We start from the raw sequence: 23,344 nt of genomic DNA on the forward strand, positions 1-23,344 counted from the left end.
TGCATTTAAATATTTTTATGTAAAAAAAAGGAATAATTTTATACAACTTAATATACACCAGGGGTTAGATCTTCCAGTACTTAAACAGAAGAACCTAGTCTCACATGTTCATCTCGTTCTTCAGAAAGCAATCTTATCCTCTCTCGCAGTTTCTCTATTTCTTCTTCCTGCTCCCTCACCTTTTGTTGGAGGCTGGAAATAACCTGAAAATGAGAGTCAGTTTACTTCAGAGGCAAGGAAAACACCTTGTTAACCTATCTGAAGTGTTTGCAATCCCCTACAGACAAACTGCAGCACCATAGCTATTCTGCATGTGATACAACTTAATCCACAAGAAAGTGGGGCAAGGAAAAAGAGGCTGTGGAGCTGATGAAAAGCTTCAAAAGCTTTTCTGACCTATAATAATGCCTGAAGCTGTATGTAAGTCAACTGTACTGCCTTCATAAAGGTACCTACACTTAGTGAACATACAAAGACACTAGAAACATTAATACAGTGGCTTTAACACCAAAATCGGTCTCAACTGCAGAGATTCAGAACAAACATTACAGGCAGAGAAAGAAAGCATTTTCTTTAAGCTGTAACAGTTGCAGCTGCTAGTGTAACTTACATGTTCTGAGGTATGAAATAGCTCACTGTCTCGAAGCTGAGCAGCAGTTGGTCTCTCTGTGGAGCTGTGGCTGGTGAGAAGTTTAACGTACTTGGCCTGAACAGGCCATTTTTTGTAGAAAGTGTGAGGAATTTGGCCATTCCTTAAATGTGTAAGAACTTCTGTCCTTTCCATCTCTGTTCCAAAGGGCTGGAAGAGTTCTAGCAGGATAACACCCATGCTGTACATGTCTGACTGATAAGGGAGTGAAGGAAAATAGTTCTAGAGTAACTGCTGGTTTTTAACTATTTACTGGATTTCTTTTTCTCATTAAAAACTTCACTATGTGAAAAAGGTTAATGACAAGTTTCATGCTGATATGGAAAGTATGACACCACTACAGAAACACATTCAAATTATATACATTCCTCAAGGTGATCTTAGAAATGTTGATAGTAGTAGCAAGCTAGAAAAAAAAGTTGAAATCCATGTTTCAACAAAAACATTAGGAGTAACAGTAGAGGGATTAGTTATTTGTCTACCAAATGTTCTTTTATTCCTGTTATCTAGCATGTGTTAATAGGGGGGAAAAAAAAAGTACCCCATACCTTGAAATCATAGTGAGATCCCTGCAATTGTTCTGGTGAGGCATAGAGGCAAGTCCCCACTCCTGAAGTATGTGTCAGTCCTTTAAAAAGGCAATCATACCTGCTCAGCTACTGTTGCATTGTTATAATTTCACTTATTTAAACCATGAAGTTCTTATCATAGAGACTTAAAACCCTGAAACCCATTCAGCTTTTTTCTCTTACCATTTACCCTTTCTGTCTTAAACCACTGGTCTGCATCATGCCAAAGAAGGTCTTTGCAGGCTAATCCAAAGTCTCCTATTTTCACATGATGATCTGATCCATACAGAAAGATGTTTCTGGGCTACAAAATAAGCATAAAATCTACAATGTATCTATATAAAGAAATACAAAGTTTCAACCATTTCAAAGTATATAAAATAACATCTCTTGATAATTCTGAACATGACTTGTTTTATTCAATATCAAAAAAAGCCCAGATGTTATCTTTTGCCTCAAACACACACCACTCACCTTTGCTCAGTAAGCATCTTATGCTGTGAAGAGCCCTGCAAGAGAAGGACTTAGGAATGCTGGTGGATGAAAAAGTGGGTACGAGCACTCACAGCCCAGAAAGCCAGTGGCACTCCTGGCTGCATGAAAAGTGTGGTCAGAGGTTGAGGGAGGGGATTCTCCCCCCAGGAGTCCACTCTCACAAAACCCCCCCTTGGAGTACTGCATCCAGCCCTGGGGCTCCCAGCACAAGACAGACAGGGATCTGTTGCAGCAGGTCCAGAGGGGGGCCACAAAAATTATCAGAGGGCTGGCACACCTCTCATATGAAGAAAGGCTACGTAAGAACTGGGTGGGGTTTCAGCCTAGAAAACATAATTTAGGGTCCCACTCTGGTGAAAGAAAAACCAAGACAAAACAAAACCAGTATGACCATCCCTGTTCAGAACAAGAAACTCACTTCAGAAAGGAGAAAACACTTCCAATTTAAGTGTAATTTACTTTAAAGTCAATGTAACTGAGTACTATGCTTATCATTAAGAAAGTATGATACTGGTATAGAGGAGACAATGGTTTTTTTCATATATAACATAGCTAAATTCTTAAGAGCCCCAAGTCATCTCAAATTTAACTATGAAGCTGCTTTTATTCTCCCATAATGTCAGTTGTCATTGTTTTCTTCAACCTCAAGTAGTAACTCGATGAACTTACTTTAATGTCTCGATGCATCACTCCCATGCTGTGAATATAGCAGACTCCTTCTACCAGCTCTTGAAAAATCTTCACTGTCCAGTGGACATCCACAAGGTGATATGGACCTGAAACCAAATTTAAAATCTCAACTATTGCAGCTAATTTTACTGAGCTATTTAAATTTCTAATAATACATCTTGTTGAGTTCTGTTTCTCTATGATGTGGAATACACTTTCAGCAGAATGAGCATAGTTTAAATACGGAATTTTCCATGCTTCTCTTAAGATACTGCTTTTGAAATAGCAGAAGCCCCTAACCTTGACAGTTCAGGGCACATGAATATGTGTCTGCCTCCAGAGGTGGTACTGGGCCATCTTATCTAGGTTGTGTTTCTCCTAAAAAAACCAAAAAAAGGTGGGCGACATGATCCCTGAGGTGCCTTCCAACCTGGTATTCTATGATTCTATGAAGTATGTTCTAACTTGTCTGGAACCAAAGACATATGTATGATTTTTACAGCAGACAAGTCAGCCTGTGAAGAACTCTACTTTGTTAGCAGCAAGACTACTACTAAAGTAAAATGTCAATGATTTAAACAGCTTACTGAGGAAAAAGCAGATTCTGTCAATAAAAAAACTATATTCCAACTAAGTACAGTTGCCTGGGCAGAGATCTCTCCAGGTAACAACTATGCCTCAGGCATACATTCATTCTTTTCTGAAGAGCTGTCTAAAACTCATGAACTTAAGTAAGTTTTCAAGACAGTGATGTTATCTTACTGGAAGCTTCCTCTGTTGTCTCACTGCATCTTTTATTGCGGTCAGCGATCCAGTCCCACAAGGATATTTCACACAGCTGCATTTGTATGTAAAGCATCAAACGATATTCCACCTGGCAGAGAAGTAACCGTCTGTGATTTCGCCACTGTGATGTCAACACTGTTTCCTTGATACCAGATATAGCATCACTAATCTACTGCATTCAAGCATCTAGTCTGGGTGTTTTTCTTTTTGTTTGTTCCTCGTATTTTAACAATTGTTATGATAAAAGCTAACAAACAGCCAACCACCTACCTCAATATTCCAATTAGAGTTTAAAAGCTTCTAGACATACTAAACAGGTTCATTCTGGCTTAAGAAAACTGTGTATATTAATATAAAAGAGAAAAAACCCAACTATTCCTATGGAATGTTATGATTTATTAGCATGAGTATGTAACTTCACACCCGATTTCTGATAATGTTCTAGTTCAACTGATAGCCTGGACAACTCAAACACTTTAAAATCTTGCAAGAGGCAACTCCAGATGATACCAAAAGCTTGTAACCTTTCAGATCTGCTTATGTTATACAAAACATTTCAGTGGTATGAACACCAGCAAAGGTTAAGAAGCATTGGCAGAGTGGCAATTCCCTGCCCAGATCTGTTTCTCTGTATTTCATATGTAGTCCTGTATTGTACAGGCACCACATTACACACCCAGGCACTTTTCAGCAGTAATATCTGAATCAGCCTTTGTTACTGAATGCTAAGTTTTTACTGCAGGGGCAGTGCTTTTTGTTCAGGTAAATACTTAGAAAGGATCCAAGACAACTAAGACATGGAAACTTTCTTGTGTGCTAAGTTTTGCCAGTTCCCATGGTCAACTCCACTTTACAAATACATTTAATTAGACAGAGAGAACTACATTTACCTCAAACTCCTCACAGAGAGCTACATCATTCTTGGAGCATTCTTCAGTGCAGGAACTACTTTCAGTGATGTCATCTTGATCCAGATTAGAATGAGGTCCATGTGCTGAATGACTTTTCACATCAGCTGATCTACTGCTAACACTACTTAGAGAGTCTTCTTTTAATGCTATGGATAATTCACATTTATTTGGTTTCATACATTCTTTACTGCTGCTGCTTGTAAAATCATTCCTTATATCCATATTCTTCACTGATTCACTACCATTTCTAAGACTGGTAGTGTCATCCTTCTTTTCCTGTGAAGTAACGTCAGCAAAGACAATTGAACTACCACTTTCTGCACTCTCAATGTGACAGTGATCACTGAAAATAATAAAGAGAGAGAAATCAAGACATGTACACAGGTTTATATCATCTGTGAGACAGCATTCTGAACACTTTTTTTTTTCCCCCAATTGCAAACTGCATTCTAGAGTAAGGCTTCAGCTGCTTCCCAGTGCAGAAAGTAGGTAGCATAGGCTTCAACCCCAGGAGGGATTTCTGATAGCTGAAACCAGCCAGCTCACGCATATGTACAGCCCTAGGTCGCAGCACTCACTGCACAGAAGTACATCTCCAGTCCCTTAAAGTGAGAAAGGATTTCTCACAGGACTCCATCTCCTAACTGAAAGGACTAATCAACACTTCAGACAGAGGGAGGGCCTCACCAGTATGGTTGAGTCTTACTAGACTGGTTAGGCCCTCCCTCTGTCTGAAGCAAGACTTGCTGGCTGGCACAAAACTTCTGAAGTAAACTTGAAGCCCAGTCCTTCATTAAGGCACTCAGAAACTGAGAGATCTAAAGAAGGCAGAACTGTTCAGTTGCTTATGGAACAACAGAAACAATAACAAGGACAATTTACAACCTTTTTCTGCTGTAATATGGAAGCAAAAAGCACTTGTGCAACTGCACCCTTAAAGTTACTTTCTAAAAGATCCATGTTACAGCCAAATAAATATTATCATGGAGATTTACAGTACTCACTTGTTGCTCGCTTGCTCCAGATGTAATGGCTGCAACTCCATTATTGTTTTACCTATTGGAAGAAAAGGTAAAGATGGTATTTTACAAAACAAAGCATGCATATATCTACTATAAGTCAACATGTAAGCTACAGCATCTTATGGAGTTTAGCTCCATTGCCTTTAGATATCTTTTCTCTATTTTTGCTGCTGCAAAAGGTGCTTGTTAGTCTGAGAGGCAACCCTAATATGGTTTAACTTTTAAATGAAAAGAAAATACATGTTGTGTCATTTCACTGAAAGGGCCATACTGGGCTCTTGGAGCTATTTACCTACATTTCACCTGCAAGAATTCAGCCTGTTCAAAATTAGGACCCCTAATGTATATAACACAGTTAAAGAAGCAACTCCACAAGGCACCATCATTTGCATCACACTTGCTGTTTTGGAAATAATTAATTAAGATTGTATATTTATGTGAAAAAAAAAACATTTTAGCACATAGAGGCAAATACAAAATACCAATTTTTTAAGCCAAGGAAAACCATTAAGTATGATCTATACATCTACTTGTGCATTCATATTATGGCTATTAAATACTTGTAAAGTACTCAAGGTACTAAAAAGTTGCATCCTTTGAGATTCTCAGTATCATCACTTAAAAAGTTTTGTCTGTCTTGCTATAGTACCAGCTTCTCATGCACTTCTGTGCTTATTGCTGACTGGGTGTCAAGTCACCAATTTGGAAAGCAATAAAGTCATATAGATCATAAGAAAACCTCCTACTGAGACAGGATCAAAGGATTTAACTGTTAAAGGCATTCCAAAAAGGACAAGAAAGAAAGGGACCAAAGAATTAGGGTTGCAAATGGACCAAAAGAAAAAGTGCAGGAAGCACTGTGAAAAGAGAAACAGAAGAGAGAGGAAAAAGGGCAGAAAAGGTGTGAAATCAACATAAAAATAGATAAATTCTCAGTGATTGCAGACAGCAAGCCAGATTGCTGTGTCTATGCAGAACTATTAAAAACAACTTCTCAAATTTAAGAACTCTTGTGGAAAGCAAAATAAGAAGGAATATTTATTTAGTTTTGCCACTGAAGTATTTAGTTCCAGGTTCTTTTGGTTTCTCTAAACTCTTTTCCTAATAGGAAGAGAAGCATTGTGGAAGATTTATTCTGACAACTCTCAGACTGCAAAATGTGGTAGCAGATTAGTAGAATTTTTCCTTTTTCCATCACTTTCCCCCCAAAATCTGAAGTGGTTCATTCCCCAGTATTTATTCTTCTCCTAGTCCACTCATTACTTTTTGTGCTAAAAGGCTGTCATTGCATTCTACTCAGCTTCACACAACTTTAGAATCTTCCTCATCTATTACCAGAAGTGAAGCTAATACTGCCCAAGTCCCAGATTCATCAAGCAGCAGATCAATGATCAGGCAGTAGACTGAAGTGCACAGTGGGACATGCAAGACCTGGTGGTTTCCTGGAGTTTGCTTATTTAAATGTTTGGGTGTTTTTAATTGATACTGTCAGGGAATACTGCCCTGCAAAGAACAGTACAGAGGTTATAAGCAAGAATTACACAATATGCTGTACTTTCCTTTTGGACGTAGGGTTTGAACTTGTTCCATCCAAGCAGTGTGATAGCCTACAATGTTAGGATGCTGCAGCCCAGCCAACACTTTAACTTCTCGCAGCACCTAAGAAGACCAAAAAGAAAACAGTATGACTGTTCTTTGTTCTGAGTGCTTAGTGAACCCAAAAGATTTAAAAAAAAACCAAAACCAAACCCAGTTTCTCACAAAGCACAGACAAAATTATTGCAGGAGAGGGAAAATTTGGAAAGCTTTAAAACAAATGGTGATTTTCACAGTTTGCAGAGATGATCAAATTGAAGCTAATAATATGCTTCATTTAACTCTCTTCTTTTTTCTACTAGGTATTGAGAAGGTCAAATCTTTAGAAACTCAGAAAGCATCAATAGTGTTCCTAACATTTTTGATGGTTTGGGAAATATTAACTGCATCATTAAATGAAATCAGATTCAGCTACAGCAGACAGGGATTTAAAAGGGATGAAACACAGGAAAGATTACCTTCATGCAATCTCTTCTTGTAGCCTTCTTAATGTTAATTTTTTTTATAGCATAGAACTGACCATCTAACTTGTTTCTGACCTGAAAACCATTGTAATAAGACAAAAAGAGGTATTAATGAGTTTGTATTAATGAGTTAAGTCCTTTAGAACCCACTATTTTCTAAAAATTAATTCCTGCACTCCATTCACCACCTTTCACCTCTATCAGAGAATGGAAATGGGATTAGGCCCCACCTGTCTAAGATAAGGATACTCTACCCCTGCCAACTTTCAGGGTTGCAAACATGTGGTCCAGTCTTTGTGAAATACACAGCTTTACAACTATCTTTCCATCAATAAACAAATGCTGATAGGTCCTGTAAGATCAGGTCCTAGTAATTGCTTAAACAAGTTCTGAGTAAATTTGTGAGACCGCAACAGTAATTTACATGTGGACAATACCATGTGGGAAACCTTAGGCTGGCCATATGCTACAAGCATTTAATGCAATTCAGCACTAGGCTGGACAGTTTACTTCCACATGAAAGCTGCCTTTTTTTCAAGCAGGCACAACTGGAACATTGGGGTGTGCAGACTAATAGTTCCTGTGGCTACTTTAAGTCAATCACAACACTTTACACAAGAAGTAAGGAGTTTCCATTCACATTAAAAAGGTCAAAATGTACAAAGTAAAAGACATCCTGCTTCTGACAAACAGAAAAATCTACAAGTCAGCATTTTTTGAAATGCCAACATCTTGCAATGTGTGGGTTTGCACCTGTTCTATTGAAAAAAACAAATCAGAAAAATAAAAGACAAAACAGTAATTTTAAGTTTCAAAGGATAATTAGATATAAAGTAACCAGTTATAAATGGAAGGTAAAAAATACCTTGTATACTTTACCATATCCTCCTTTTCCTAGTCTGGCTATTTCATCAAATTCATTCAAGTATCGTGAAGTCTGTCCTTCAAAGAGTACTTCTCTCTCCCTGATCAAAAAAGACAGGCTGCATTAACCTAAATCACAACTTCTAAGTAAGGTATCATATAAGATATGGGTATACACAATCTAGAAATACTATTGGCATAATGAAAAGAAGAAAATACATGCACAATTCCTTTGAAGGGTTCAGAGAAATTTTCACTTTTATTTCTACAAGAAATTAAAGGGCCTACAAGAAGGCTGGGGAGGGACTTCTCAGGATATCAGGTAGTGATAGGACTAGGGGGAATGGAATGAAGCTGGAGGTGGGGAGATTCAGGCTGGAGGTGAGGAAGAAGTTCTTCACCATTAGAGCGGTGAAGCTATGGAATGGGTTGTCTAGGGAGGTGGTTGAGGCCCCTTCCCTGGAGGTGTTTAAGACCAGGCTAGATGAGGCTCTGGCCAGGCTGATGTAGTGTGGGGTGTCCCTGCCCAAGGCAGGGGGGGTGGAACTAGATGATCCTTGTGGTGCCTTCCAACCCTGACTGATACTGTGATAGTATGTTTCAAAGCCAAAATATGAAGTGTTAATTTAGAATAGCATAGAATAGCACAAAATAGCATAGCATAGCATAGAATTAACCAAGTTGGAAAAGACCTTTGAGATCAAGTCCAACCTATCATCTAACACTATCTAATCAACTAAACCATGGCACCAAGCACCCCATCCAGTCATTCAGAGCAGTGCACAGAACTTTAGGGAGGGAGTTAAATTTACTGTTTCTCATTGCTTTGAATACATACCCAATTGCATGATAATCTCCATTATCAAGTTCCTGTGAAACAACAAAAACCAACATAAAAACATGCCCCACAGAGTAATAGGCCTACCATGCCATCAGCACAGACAGCTTGATCAAATTGGAAACTACAACTATGTTCTTCGAAGAAAAAATATTTACTGAGAGCCATTTCCATTCATTCTGCAGACTGCTTCACCAAATTGAAGTATTACCCCACTAGTAATCTGCTAACAGCTCTCAGCTGGAGAGATTACTGCCCTTTTGGAATTCTGCTGGCAAACAGGATAAAATAAGGGCTCTAAAATGTGCTTAAGACAAAATTAACTAGCTTAGTTCAAGCAGCGAGATAAGCTAACCACTCTGACTCAGCCTGAAGCACATTATGCAGTATACAAATTATGCCCTCTGCTAATATAAATATGAGGGTGTTAACATAATCAACTGTAACAGTTACAAGTTGAAAAATGCATGTCTGTCCACTGCCAAAAAAGCTGTAGCAATATTTAAAACACCTTGCCTGTATTTTATTACGATTTAAAACTTATTGTTATTTAATAAGTAACAAAACATGCCTGCTTTGCACCTATAGAACCAGAACCATCCCAAATGGCTAAGCTAGAAGGGGAGTACCATTTAATATCATTATTAAAAACACCCAATCCAATCTTCAAAGAAGCCCTGAACAAAAGCTTCTTTGGATGGCAGAGGCTGCCAAAGAAATTTAACAAAGCTTACCCCGTTCAGTATTTGTCGATCAGCTGCTTTCATTAGTTCAGTAATGGCTCTATTATGCTGCAGTCTTACAGTACTAAATTCATCACAGAAGGCAAAAGGGGAGAGCAACCCTGTTCTCGTGAAAGCCTCACGGAGTACTGTACGATGGAACAGAGAAAGGTCACATTAAATAAAGCCTGCCAGTGAGATCATCTAAATGGTTGTTTTTAAAATGAGAAACTTTATTTAAATACAGATAGCACAGAAACTAAACAGTCACTCCCACTCTAATGTTGTTTCCCATACTCTTAGCAGTAAAGCCCAATTAAATCCAACCAGAGTTACACTGTGAGAATCCCTTTGTGTAATACAGTTATTCACCACACCTTTCATGGTCACAACTACCTCTCCTCTTCTTCCTTATCTTAGCAGATGAATCACACAAGCATCCACCCATTCACTTGCTTTATATCCTTGGACTCCTCTTCTTCCTTATCTTAGCAGATGAATCACACAAGCATCCACCCATTCACTTGCTTTATATCCTTGGACTAATTTTCATCAGTGAAAAAGGAAATTCTAGGCATGTTCACAATTAGGAGCACAAGCTTATAGCAAGTGCTACACAAACTTCATTTGTGCACATGTTCACTGCAAAGAATGAAACCACTTCCTTTCACCTCCTGAGCTGCAGATTTTTCAGCTGGAGCAGAACAAATGTGTGGCAGACAAAACCCTAACAAACACTAGAGATGGGTGCAACTGTGAAGATGCTACAAAAATGCACTTAAGTTTAAAGAGTTCTCAGACTTAAAACAAACCTCCTCATAAGGTTTTTGAAAATGCCTCTTTGGTATCAGTATTAAAAAAAAACAAACCCAGCCTATTACTTTATCTTTTAAAGGAAATAAAGTTTATTGAAAGTGAACCTTTAAGAACTCAGGAATTTTGCTACAGAAACCTCAGGGGGACAGTCACACACACTGGAAAAGCAGGAAAAACCTGCCCTTGCCAACATAAATATACCAGACAAAACCAAAAACCAGGTGCAGTTACTGCACTATTGCTTTCTTTTATTCACCAAGCCTATTCCAATTCTGAGACTGGTTTAAGCTACACCAATAGAGGGCCAGCACTTTCCATAGAGGTGCACCAGGAAGCCATGCAGCTGCACCTTTGGAAGACGCCCAGATTGGGTTTTGGGGTTCTTTTGTTTCTTTCCTAAAAGGAGGTAATTTGTTTGGATTTCTTTTCCACCTCTATTTCTGGGTTCAACAGGGATAACAGGAAGACCTGGGGCCAAATTTCTACATCAGACTATGAATGACAAAATGAGTTGTCTGCACTGTTGTTACTGGATGCTATAAATGTCTTCAGTATGAAGTATGAGCAATATACTGGATTTTATTTTCAACAATCAAGTGTAGTAAGGAGTAAAACCTTGAAGATGGTTTCTCAACTCCATTATGTATGTGCTTACAAAATACTTAAGCTAAGTATCATGTCAAAATGATAGATTTCAAAATAAACACTTTGCAGCTAAAAATGTAAGCTCCCTGACATGTATCAAAAGATTTTCCAAGAAAATAAAGGATTTTAAAAGGTATTTACTCTAATTTTCAGACCATAATTTAAAAATCTTTAGTGAAGGCCAAGCTACAGCTATTTCTTAATAAGTATTTCATAAATTTGTATCTGTGGTTTAGATGAGATTTAACAGCTAGGTAATTAACCCTGCGACCTTTCCCATGATGCAACTCAGATGACTGAGCTGGAACAGAACTGTCTGATCTGTGCATTTACAACAATGCAACAATATTCTGTTACTGTTCCCAAAAGTAAGACGGGTCCTCCTTTCCAATTAAGCTGATGAGGATACTCACCCTCTTCTCAGAGCTACTTGTCTCAATGTTGTAAGACCTACAGCTTTGTATTGATATTACACTGCAATAGTGTACAGAAGAACCCGGAATGTATTGGGGTAAGGCAGTTTAAGGGGGAGGAAAGAACTACTCTTACTAACTTCGGAACAAACACCGGGAACGAACGGGGTTGCGTGTGTACATATGGCATAGGTGCTCCAAAAGTGACACGAGCAGCAGCTGGTTTTGGATGGTCGAAGTGAAATTGACAAACTTTTGGGACCCATTTGCAATTCGCAGCTCCGCCGGCACATCCGATTCTGGAAAAGTCAGAAGAATGAATTTAGGTCTCAGTAGATGCCCATTTACCAAAACATCAATACCACCTACCAACCCAGATAGCTTCAGCACGGTCCTGGCTCTCAAAAAAGCACCGCACGAGCTGCCACCGCGCGAGCTCAAGACACTAATTAACAGATCGGGTTGCTTTTTATAAGCGCATACGATTAAGAAGCTAACCGGAAAGAACGAGGTTCTCCTCGACGGAGGGGGAGCTCCCGCCGCGGCCGCAGGGCAGGGTGCGCTGCCAAGAGCCTGCCCGCTCTTGCATCACCCTCCGCTGCTGCCGCTTCCTCAAGGTGATGGGGGAGGGAGAAGAGGAAAGCGGCGGTTCTGCCTCCTTCCTACCCCGCCAACGGGGGCGCCCCGCCGTCACTCGCGGGGTCGGGGATACCTCCCTGCTCCCCACACCTCCCGCAGAGCACCTGGCTGTTCGGCAGGCCCCGCTTACCATCAAAGCGCGGCTCCGGGCTCTCCTCAGGAAACTCGATGGCGGGCAGCACCGGGCGAGGGGCCACCGGCCGCACGCCCCGCCACATGCCGGGCGCTGGGGTCCCGGCCTTCGCACCGGCCGGTGGGGCCTGCCAGCCTTCCTGTGGGCGGCCCTGGGAGCCGGGCCAGCGCTTATAGGCGCTCTTTGAGCGTAGAGTAATAAAACATTAACTGGAGGAATAAATCGCAGCAGGGTAAAAAGGGCCCGGAAGGCAGAGACAGACAGGAAGGCTACGGCCGAGAAAGGAGCTCGGATTGAAGCTTAGCCGTGGGGAGCTAAAGCGTCCCCTCAGGCAGCAGGGCTGGCGAAGACCCCTTACAGCCCGCGCGGGGCTGCGGCTCCACGCTCCGCCCACAGAGGGCCCTGGGGGACTCCCAAGCCCGCGCAGCCCCGCGGGAACCTACTCGCCGCGGCGCCCTCGACCACTCGCCTTGGCAGGGGGTCGCCGAGCCCCCTCTAGCGGCTCCCGGCAGCGGCACAGGGGCGGTGCTGGTCCCCGTGTGACCCGGAGGAGCTCGCTTCTCCCCCCCGCCGCCGCCACCGCCTCCTTTCCTCCCCCCGCCCGCTTGCCGGGCCGGCGCCGGGCCCCGGATGCAAGAGGCCGGCGGAGGGACGTCATTGTTCCCCGACGGGCTGTAACAGTAGGCGGAGCGGGCCGGGCTGAGGCGGGGGCTGCGGCGAGGGAGACCCGGCAGCGCCGAGTCAAGCGGGGCCGAGCCAGGTAATGGGGCTGGGGAGGAGAGCTGGGCCCGGCAGCGGCCTGGCACATCCCAGCAGCGCCGCGTGCGTCTCCCTGCCTGGAAATCAATGGGCTGGGGGGGAGGGGCTGGCCCGGGAAAAGGAAGGGAAAGAGACCGGCGGGAGCCGCCGGCTCAGCCCAACCCAACCCTGCACGGCCCGGCCCACCCCGCCGGGGCGCCAGCCGGGCACTCGGCCGCTGCCCTCCCGGCTGGCGGGCAGCCGGAGGGGGAGGGACCCCCGGGCGGGGCGGGGCGCCGTCCCCAGCACGCGGCTAAAGGACCCAGCCCAGCCGCCGCCGCCACCCCCTGGGCCGGCAGGACGGCCCCCTCCTGGCGTGGGGTGGTGGTACTCGGCGCGATGTCTCTGCTCCGCGCCCAACTCCTCCTTTAGGCGCCGGGGTCCCGCCGGCGTTTGTTTGCTTGCTTGCTTGCTTGCCCGCCCGCCGCCTTCTTTCTCTTCCTCCTGCCAGAGCGGGCCCTGGGCGCTGTTTCCCCCGTCTCGCTGCGGGCGGGAGGGAGGGAAGGCGGCCGGCATCCCCTTGCGCCGAGTCCTGGGGCGAGGCGGCGGCACCCTGCGGGGCCTGCCGCCTGCTGCTCGGAGGGTCCGGGTTCGATTTGTCTCCCCTTCCCGCTTCCCCCCGCCTCGGCGCTGGTTGCCCCCGCCCCCCCGCCGCGTTGCCATGGGCACGGAGTCGCCGTTGGGCGAGCCTCTGCCGCGGTCCTGCCTCCGGACGATCGGTAAAGGCGCTGGCTCGGGCCTTGGAAAGGTGAAGGCGGTGCGGAGAGGGCGGGCGCTGAGGCGGTGCGGCACGGCGCTGGGCCTGCCCCCAGCTGGGCGTGGAGCCGCGGGGATGAGGGGCGCGGGGGCCGTGGCCCGTTGGGGTGATGGGGGAGCTGGAGGGAGAAGGCTGGAGCGAGAAGGAAGCTCCTGCAGAGCCGTTCCCCGGTCCCCCTCGCCTGCGTGTTGAGGGGGCTTTCCTTGGGCTGTGTTGGAGCTCTCGCCGCTCCCGAGGGCGTTCATGGAGCGGGCAGGCGGGCTGTGCCCGGTCCTGGGAGCAGCCTTTGCTCTTGTTTCCGAGCGCTTCCAGGAGTCACTGCCCCGCCGAAAGGCAGAGCAGCGGGTAGCGAGTCGGGACTTCGGGCTTAGTACGGGCAGTGCGCGGGCGTTGGAGGCGAACGGTTTGATTTGAGCCGGAGCTCTATGGCGGTCACCGATGCAGCGGTGCCTCGGAGCCCGCCTGAACAAGCCATGGCCCTGGATGAGAAGCTGAGGTGGGCTCCGGGGTTGCTCTGGATGCTCCGGCTCTCGGGCGCCCGCGGTCTCCGCACTCTCTGTCGCCCCGAGAAGCTTCGGCGCCGAGAAACCGTCTGCTGGCCCTGGCACACCGGGGCAAGGAGCATCCGAAGCTGCTCTGTATTTCACGTACTTCACTGGCTTCTGAGTGAGGAAGTGAGGAGGAGTTTCGCGTTTCCCGGCTTGCTGGCTGGGCTCTTTCCTAACGACAGTTTCTTTATGAAGTCTGCGTGTGGTGGGTTGCTTGTAGTGTTTCTTCAGCTCCGGGATTTGTTTTGCTTATAGTAGCATTGGGTTGTGGAAGTGTCGCTTGTCATTTCAAGACCTAAATGTGCCTGCTCTTCATCTCGTCTCTGCTATAATAGTTTTCTGTTGCGCCTCATTGCTACACAGGTATTTGTGGGAGTGGTGGTAGTGTGCTTTTCGTTACAACCTCTGCTCTCTGGTGAAAGGCAGCTTTGTCAGTGGGATCTCGTACAACATCTTGCTGAGTTGTGATTTACTGTGTGGAGACTGGAGACCAGATGCAAAGGTTTAGATCTGAATTGTAATTGATGTGCATTGTGCAGAGGGTGCTGAAAAAAATCCCACTATCTGCAAAACGTCCCTTAGGACTTCCCCCCTCCCAGGGAAATAAGACACCACACACACGGCAATGTAGGTGTCTGTTCAGTAGTGCTGTAGGAATTCAATCTGTATGTATAGTGAACAACGGGAGAGGGAAAGCTCTCAGTGTTTGTGATTTCTCTGCTGCTTTGTCACAGGGGTTTTATGTCCGGCTTAAGAATTCTGTTGCTATAATTTGGATAAGTGGTGGATCTGATTGATTCCTACAGGTCTTGACATTTGCTCTGGTACAGTGCTTGTTGTTTGGTCAGCTATTGCTACAAGGTTGTCCAAGACAAATAACTTCGAAACTGCTTAAGGTTTCCCTTGTTGGTCAATGAAACACTCATGCTTTTTGGCAATAGTCGTCTTCTGTTTGCCTTTCACTGAGTTCTGTCCTGCAAATCTGGTTTAAATCTGTTGTTGAAACACTTCCCCTTTCAACTGGCAAGAGGACATGCCCCAGGTATCTGCAGCTTGAAGCCTGGATCTTCCTTGTGAATCAATGAGCCTGAGAATTGCCCACTTAGTCTCCAGAATAACCAAGGATGACTTTTGCATCTCTGAGTAAAACAAGTGGGAATTTTCCACTCATAGTTTCATAGTTTCATTCAGGGTTGGAAGGGACCACAAAGATCATCTAGTTCCACCCCCCCTGCCATGGGCAGGGACACCCCACACTAGATCAGGCTGGACAGAGCCTCATCCAGCCTGCTCTTAAACACCCCCAGGGACGGGGCCTCGACCACCTCCCTGGACAACCCATTCCAGGGTCTCACCACTCTCATGGTGAAGAACCTCCTCCTCACATCCAGCCTGAATCTCCCCACCTCCAGCTTCATTCCATTCCCCCTAGTCCTATCACTACCTGAGATCCTGAGAAGTCCTTCCCCAGCCTTCTTGTAGGCCCCCTTCAGATACTGGAAGGCCACAATTAGGTCACCTCGGAGCCTTCTCTTCTGCAGACTGAACAGCCCCAACTCCCTCAGTCTGTCCTCATTGGAGAGGTGCTCCAGCCCTCTGATCATCCTTGTGGCCCTTCTCTGGACACATTCCAGCACCTCCACATCCCTCTTGTAATAGGGAATGGCAACTGTGTAGAGAGTAGCTTTTAAATGGGAAATGTAAAGGGGAAGAGATGTGAGGAAAGGCTTTGCACACCATTTATCTTTTGTAGGACCAGAAGTTCTCTCATTTACTGTGTTTTCTTCAATCTGCCTTTATTATTAATAGCAATCCAGTTGTGCCATAAATCTGAAACTACTTCATGCTTTGTTCTCTCAGTTATTTCAGTGTAATGAAAGTGGCTTATGCTTGAAACTCTCAGTTAAATTTCTGGTTTCCCTAAACTTACAACAGCCCCCAACATAGTAGCAAACACTGACATCTAAAACTTGATGATTGCTTGTGTGCAGCTTTCTATGCTCACACAATTATATATCTCAATAGAGGTGTCATCTTGAAACCCAATCATCATTTTTAAGGTGACTTAATATCAGTTGTTGCCTTTGCCCTTGTAGGCCAGGGCTTGTTTTGCTTTCTTTTCTCTGCTTCCTTTTTATATCTTACATCCCCCTCTTGTTTTGCCTGTGAAAGTTTTGCTTTGCCTAAGCAGAAGCGGGAAAGATGCTTTTGGGGTCATTTTTGATTGTCAGTAAGAGTTGGAAATGCCATAGGTGCAAAACACCACAAGTACTTCTGCCAAAACTGCATCCAAATGAATCTTTCTGGGAGGGGCAGAAGAGAGCCAGGTAGACATCAATTTGCAAGTCTTTTAGTGGTTTCTTGCTCTCTTTTCCAAAGATTTCTCAGAGCTGTATCCCATCTTCTTTGTCTCAGAGGTGTGTGGTTCCCAGGAACAGAAAGATGGGCCACAGAGCTCCTCCTCTGTCTCACCAGGCCACCACTTGAACACACCGATGCTCCCAGCTTTCCAGAAAGCTCTTCATAACTGTAATGCATTAAAATCCTAGGAAAGTGTTTTGAATCCCAGAAAAGCCATCAGTCACCATCTGTAGAGGTGTTGTAAGCAATGTTGATACAGGTTTGCTGGAAAATGCTGCTTTGAGTGTTTAGCTTTTGGTTTGGTTGGGGTTTATTTATTGCTTGTTAATCATTCTTATCAGCTGTTTAGCTCCTTCAGTTATTTCTTTGAGACCAAGTGACAAGATTTCTCCTTTTATTTCTGGAATGCTTCTCGGTCGTCTTATGTCAACCAGGACTTTTGCCTCTGTTACAGATATGAACAATGACCATAGTTAACAAGCCAAAATCTTCAAACTCTAAAAAATCATCATCGAGGCGGTCTGACAAATCCAAGAAACCCCGGACGAAGAAAATGACATCACGCACTGCAAACCTGGGACGGGTACCACCTGCGGAAGACCCAAACGGCGCAGTGGACAAAGGACCTGCAGGTCATATTTATTGTAGGTCATCTCAAAAATCTAAGCCTTTTGCCCAAAGAGATCTAGGTAAGTGTCTCCTCTCCACTTTTTGCTTCAAAGTGAAACAGCAGTAGAAAATGTAGTTGTTGTTGTTCTTCCTTGTGCTGCTGTAAAATGGGGCTGCAACACATAAAGACCTTGGTGGCATACCTCCGTGTTGTGACTCTCCTGAGGCAGATGAAGGGACTAGTGTTGCAAAACTTACAATCTTCCTAACAGTTTTTATCTACTGACTGGCAGCTGTGGAGAGGGTTTATATTACACTTGCCTAGGTCTTTTCTATTGTGTAGAAAAAAGTACGTTATGCCACTGCTAGTCGTGCCTTCCATTATTCACAAATCTTTGAATGCTAAGAGTGCTCAGGAAGAGATCTGATGTCTCTAAGGCTACTTTTTGTGCTAGTTATTTGCTGATTTTCTTGTGCTGGTTGCTATATTTACTGCCATCTAATTACAAGCGTGTGGTGTCAGTTACAGTAAGGAGGAAAAAAAACCAAGCAATAAAATTAAATAACGATCAGTCTGTAGAGGGAAAGAAGCTCGGCAAAAGTGGGAGTGGTAGCTTGTCTTGCATCAGGAGGAGTAGACCAGACGATTAAACTGTTGTCCAAAACATTGTGTTGACCAGTGTTAAAGCTGTGCATCATCTGGTTTTGTGTTTTGGAGCATTACTGGTTCTGCATACTAGTATTGAACTATCCCTGTTCAAACAAAACCAATACATCTCTATAAAAATACCATTGTCTTGCAGTTGTCAATGATGGAATTGCCCCACCACAAAGGATTCTGTTTCCACCTGAGAAAATTTGTATGGACTGGCAGCAAACACAAAGTGTGGGAGTTGGACTGCAAAACCTGGGCAACACCTGTTTCCTTAATTCTACTCTTCAGTGTTTGACCTATACACCTCCGCTTGCCAATTACATGCTTTCTCTTGAACACACCCAGTCATGTGAGTACTTTCCAACATCCTTATCAATCTGTTGGGACAGCTGTGAAGGTGGAGGAATAACAGCAAAACTGTTAGGAAAACTTAGTTTGTCCTGGTTTATCTGTAGAAACTGGCTTCAAATATGACCTTAAAGGTCTTTTCTGACCTCAGTGATTTTGTGATTATATTAACAGGAGGGTCAGAATAGCATATGGAGTGTATTTGTTCATTTAATGCACCATGGTGAAAGTTCAGAACAAGGTCATTCCTTCCAATGCATTCATGACATGCATTGTAAAGTAAAGCATTTGATGAACATTTTGCATTTGGGTTTACTGCTGGTAGAAAAGTGGCAAAATTGAGGATGATGGTGCTGTGAAATATCTATCTTTACTGCCTGGATCCTATAATGCACTGACGCTGCAAGAAACAGAATGTTCACTGTTGACCCACTTAAAAAAAGGCAATCACCCTAGAAAGCACTGCAAGGTACTCCAATGGAAAAGTGAGAAAAAAATAGGAAAAAAACCAAAAAGCAGTTGGATAGAAGTTTGTATTTTTCTAAACCCTTGGATTTACGTTCTTTGGGTCTTTGACGCCTGAGAGCCTCTCTTCATATCCATAGATGTCTATTTTCACAGGAGCACCTGCATGCTTTCTAGTCTAGAAATGCAGCTGTATTTTCCTACCATATATAGAAAGGATTTCAGTTAAGAATCCTGTTGAAAAAAGGAGGGCAGACATAATGATAAGTACATTACTTGACTCTTCCACTCCTCCCAGAGGAGTTTTAGCTCTGTCGTGTAGCTCACCTTACAGCAGTGTGCTGAAGATAATACACATTCGCTCTTAGTGCTGAATCATCGGTGTCAATATTGTTTCTTCTTATGTTCTGCAGCCTGGGGAGCTCACATCCCTGTCAGCCTGCAGAAAAAAAGTGATATTGCAATAGTTACTTACAGTTGTATAAGTATGTAGTTCTTTCTCGTCAGAAAATGCACTCGAAGGTAGACTTAAATTGACATTTGTGTTCTTTACTGTCCTGTGAAATGTCACCAAACCGTTGGGATGTGGACACTTGGAGAGAATGTAGCCTGCAGGGTGGACATTGCATCTGGAATGTAAAGATTTGGAGGGGTTTACAGGGCATATTCGACTAGACTGAGCTGCTTTCTTCTTTCACTCTTCAGGTCACGAAGAAGGATTCTGTATGATGTGCACTATGGAAACTCACATAAACCAAGTCCTGTGTTGCTCCAATAATGCCATCAAACCCACATCTGTTATCAATGGCCTTAAAAGTACGTCAGTTCAGGGGGTGGGAGGGGGTGGGAGTTTTTTAATGGTTCAAAGAAAAATGCATAGAAATTATTTTGCTACTTTTAAGAAGAGGTATTTTAGAAATGCAGGGTTTCTTTTGCTTCGTGGGAGATAAACATCATACCCTTCTTCTTTATTAGGAATAGGAAAACATTTCCATTTTGGCAGTCAGGAAGATGCCCATGAATTCTTATGCTTCACCGTCGATGCTTTGCAGAAAGCTTGCTTGAATGGAAGCACCAAGTAAGCATAAAGAAATGAACTTTGCAGTGTTCCCAACCCCTTCTTACTCATTTCTTTACTGTGGTTTTCAAAAAAAAGAAAAACCTGTTTAAAGAGTTAACTCTGTGCCTTAAGTTTCCTGAGGCCTAATTATCATTTCTTTGCAGATTGGACAGATCTTCCCAAGCCACCACCCTTATCTATCAAATATTTGGAGGCTATCTAAGATCTCGAGGTACTGTTTTAAGAATCTTACCATCCTTGCATCTGGTCTGTGGTTTTTTTTGTCTGCCTGTAGTTTGACTCCAGTAATATGTATTCACAATTAAAATTTGCACAGTTTGTCTCCTTCACATATTGATAAGCATTTTTGTTTTGATTCCAGTAAAGTGCTTAAACTGCAAAGCAGTTTCAGATACCTATGAGCCATTCCTCGATATTACTTTGGATATAAAGGTAAGATGTTCTGTCAGTCTGTGTTGAGATGCAGGAAGAAATTTCTTCACTGAAATGGTTATTCAGTACTGAAATGGGCTCCCCAGGGAGGTGGTTGAACCCTCATCCCTGGAGGTGTTTAAAAGATTAACAGATGTGGTGCTGAGGGACCAGACTAGGCAGTTAGATGATGGTTAGACTTGATGATCTGCAAGGTAAGGGTCTAAGACTTGTAGAGCTTTCTCAAATCAAGTCATTTCACTTCCAAACACACACTGTTAACCCCAAAGAGCTTGGTGGTAGATGGGAGTCAAGTGGCCTTTGTTCTTCTGTGGAAACCATTGAAATGGTCTCCGTGTTTGCAATGGATTTAATGTGGAAAAATAGCAATTGTACTGCCCCAATCAAGGATATTGTGGTGTTTTGCAATTACCCTGCTTCAGTACACATCTGTTATTGTTACTGCATTGCAACATTGAGTTATTTCCAAGTAGGATCTTTCTCCAGTGAGGTAAATGCTTGATGTACTGTCTGTGCCTCCTCCCTCATGGTGTTTGCTGGTTCACAGTGATTCACTTAAGCAGGATCTTGAGAGGTTCTCTCAAATTGCTAATAAGTGTTGGAAATTTTGGGTTTCTGTGACTTAGTGCTCTCCTTTCTTACTTCTCCAGGCAGTTACATCTGTCACCAGGGCTCTAGAACAATTTGTGAAACCAGAACAACTGGATGGTGAAAACAGCTACAAGTGCAGCAAGTAAGATTTCTTACTAATGACATCTTAGTACAAGATGCACATGTAATGTGTGGTGTGAGTTAAAGCAAAGCTCTCTGTTGTTGTTTCACTTACTTTTGTGTCTAGATCTCATACACTGAAATAGTTCCTACCATGAGAAACAACACATTGGTTCCTAAGGGAGCGATTTTTGTGTTTCTGGCATGAGATGAAACCTTGTCTGGCTTTTGGGAAGAGAATATGCAGCTCATCATTTGTCTGTGCTTGCCTTTAAGGTGCAAAAAGATGGTTCCTGCCTCAAAGAGATACACAATACACCGTGCTTCCAACGTTCTCACAATATCACTGAAGAGGTTTGCAAATTTTACTGGTGGAAAGATCAATAAGGTATATTTGCAGCTGTCATGCAGCTTTTTATTTTCTTGGAATGGGAGATTTCTCAAGGATTCAATACTGATGAAGAAGCTGTTAATATCTGCAGGCAGTAACTAGCTATAGCCCAAAAAGTGTTAATGGAACAACTATGGCTTTTCTCATTTCTAATCAAGCTCCTGCATGACCATAAGAACATACCTTACTCTGCAAGAGCTCCTGCTGTAGCCAACAGTCCACTGCAACTTCAGTTATGAAGTGTTGTCTCTGAGAATAGATGGCTTTTAAGGAATCAAAAATCTGTTGGTGTAACCCTTGCCTGTATTTTTAGAAGTATTTTTGTTGGGCTATTACAGGAAGTATTTCAGGATAACTTCTGAATCTTCTTCTGTGTTTAGGATGTAAAATACCCTGAATACTTGGATCTCCGAGCATATATGTCCCAATCAATAGGAGAACCTCTCATCTACGCTTTATATGCAGTTCTTGTACACAGTGGTTTCAACTGTAATGCAGGACACTATCTCTGCTTCATCAAGGTAGGTACCAGCTTGATTTTGAACAGGGCAAAATCTGTGCTGACAAAGAAATAAAACAGTTCCTGGTAGCCTCTTTTTAGGGGAAAAGGTTTGTTTGACTTGTGTTGGTATGTTTTGTTCCAGAGTGTTCTCTGTGCTGTCATTTGGAAAACTTGCAATTCATGCACAGATCTCATTGCCTTTCTTTGCAGGCTGGGAATGGACTCTGGTATCGAATGAATGATGCTTCAGTAGAGCTCTCTGATATCAAGACAGTGCTCAACCAGCAAGCTTATGTACTTTTTTATATCAGGTAATAACAAACACTGGCTGTCTTCAGAATAGATTTCTTCCCCTGTTACTGGTGTTTTTCTGGCTTTCAGTTGTTTTTCTTCCTGTCTTATGAAAAGATTACTCTTTATCTAATGCAGTTCTGTCATTTATTACCTCTCATTTCCTGGCATTACACTGCTGTGCTGTGTACATTGCTCCAGCTCTGTGCTCTATAGAAAAGGGAAGAAATTAAGGCCATGGATGGTGTGAGGATGAGTTCTTGCTCTGCAAAGGACAGTCCCTGCAGGAAGACCATTATCCAATTGTCAGTTTGTTATCTTGGTTAAGTCTTCCGTGTACATCTTCTGTGTCATAGAAACTGTTCCTACAAAATTACAGGATGGGATTTAACCCAGGAAGAGGCTGAAAGAAAACTCTAAGCTAAGCTCTCTGCTCTTTTCCCAAGGCGCTATGATTTGACGCTCGGAGAACGTGCTTTTTACCTGCCGGCACCGTCTTATCCCCGCTCCTTCCTCGGTCAGCGGGGGGCTAATAGCAAGCAGGCTGGCTTTATGGGACCACGACTTCCTCCTCACATGATTAAGGTAATTGGGGGGGGCAGGGGGAGCAGATAATGGCACTAAATTCATGGTGGGGTTTTTTTTCTGGTGTGTCTGGGGTTTGTTACTGTTTCTTAGCATCTGAGTTGTATTTTCCTTCTGTTTTTCTTCACATCTCTCATGCTACAGCCAGAATTATTCAAACTGTAGCTGACCCTAAACATTGCAGCCATGTTACTTCACTGCTTTGTATTTCTGGCTCTGCTTTATAAAGCACTGAGACTGACACTCTTGACACAATTTAAGTCATCTATCAAGGCTTAGATAGTTAAAAGTAAAGACTTCCCCCCCCATACACATCTCAGTGTCACTTTAGTTGATACATTGAAAATGTAGTGTCTTGTTTTCTAGAACCAGACTGATTACTCTAATGTTTTTAGGGGATGTTTAAAGGGGAAAATAAATATATTTAGGAAGAGCTTTAGTCAGGGATAAGTTGTTTGGGTGTTTCACAAGTAATGTGCATGTGATACCATTATGTAGTAATTCAAAAGTAATTATGCATTTGGTACCTTTATTTAGTAAACCATAGGCAGGAATTAAACACAATTGTTGGACTTTCAT

The 23,344-nt window shown here is 43.3% G+C and overlaps 2 protein-coding genes across 2 annotated transcripts in view; one reads left to right on the forward strand and one right to left on the reverse strand.

The window, feature by feature from the left end:
* Positions 1-12,987, reverse strand: EIF2AK1 (eukaryotic translation initiation factor 2 alpha kinase 1). Its single transcript, XM_068146767.1, is given in 15 exon segments — positions 1-203; positions 611-844; positions 1,198-1,277; positions 1,402-1,522; positions 2,383-2,489; positions 3,145-3,256; positions 4,059-4,422; positions 5,084-5,134; positions 6,660-6,760; positions 7,156-7,236; positions 8,027-8,126; positions 8,864-8,895; positions 9,598-9,734; positions 11,600-11,758; positions 12,229-12,987. Coding segments are annotated over 15 exon segments (2,463 nt in total). The 5' UTR covers positions 12,890-12,987; the 3' UTR covers positions 1-80.
* USP42 (ubiquitin specific peptidase 42) overlaps positions 12,829-23,344 on the forward strand; it is a 17,334-nt gene continuing 6,818 nt past the window's right edge. The window contains exons 1-12 of the mRNA XM_068146766.1: positions 12,829-12,991; positions 17,150-17,384; positions 18,108-18,308; positions 19,478-19,588; positions 19,748-19,850; positions 19,997-20,064; positions 20,215-20,285; positions 20,936-21,018; positions 21,273-21,384; positions 21,768-21,908; positions 22,100-22,200; positions 22,627-22,765. Coding sequence (XP_068002867.1) covers positions 17,159-17,384; positions 18,108-18,308; positions 19,478-19,588; positions 19,748-19,850; positions 19,997-20,064; positions 20,215-20,285; positions 20,936-21,018; positions 21,273-21,384; positions 21,768-21,908; positions 22,100-22,200; positions 22,627-22,765 — 1,356 coding nt within the window. The 5' untranslated portion in view covers positions 12,829-12,991; positions 17,150-17,158. The remainder of the gene's footprint in view (positions 12,992-17,149; positions 17,385-18,107; positions 18,309-19,477; positions 19,589-19,747; positions 19,851-19,996; positions 20,065-20,214; positions 20,286-20,935; positions 21,019-21,272; positions 21,385-21,767; positions 21,909-22,099; positions 22,201-22,626; positions 22,766-23,344) is intronic.

Source organism: Melanerpes formicivorus, unplaced genomic scaffold, assembly GCF_026170545.1.
Source record: "Melanerpes formicivorus ecotype bairdi unplaced genomic scaffold, bMelFor1.0.p_v2 SCAF_14, whole genome shotgun sequence".
In the NCBI taxonomy this organism is placed as follows: domain Eukaryota; kingdom Metazoa; phylum Chordata; class Aves; order Piciformes; family Picidae; genus Melanerpes; species Melanerpes formicivorus.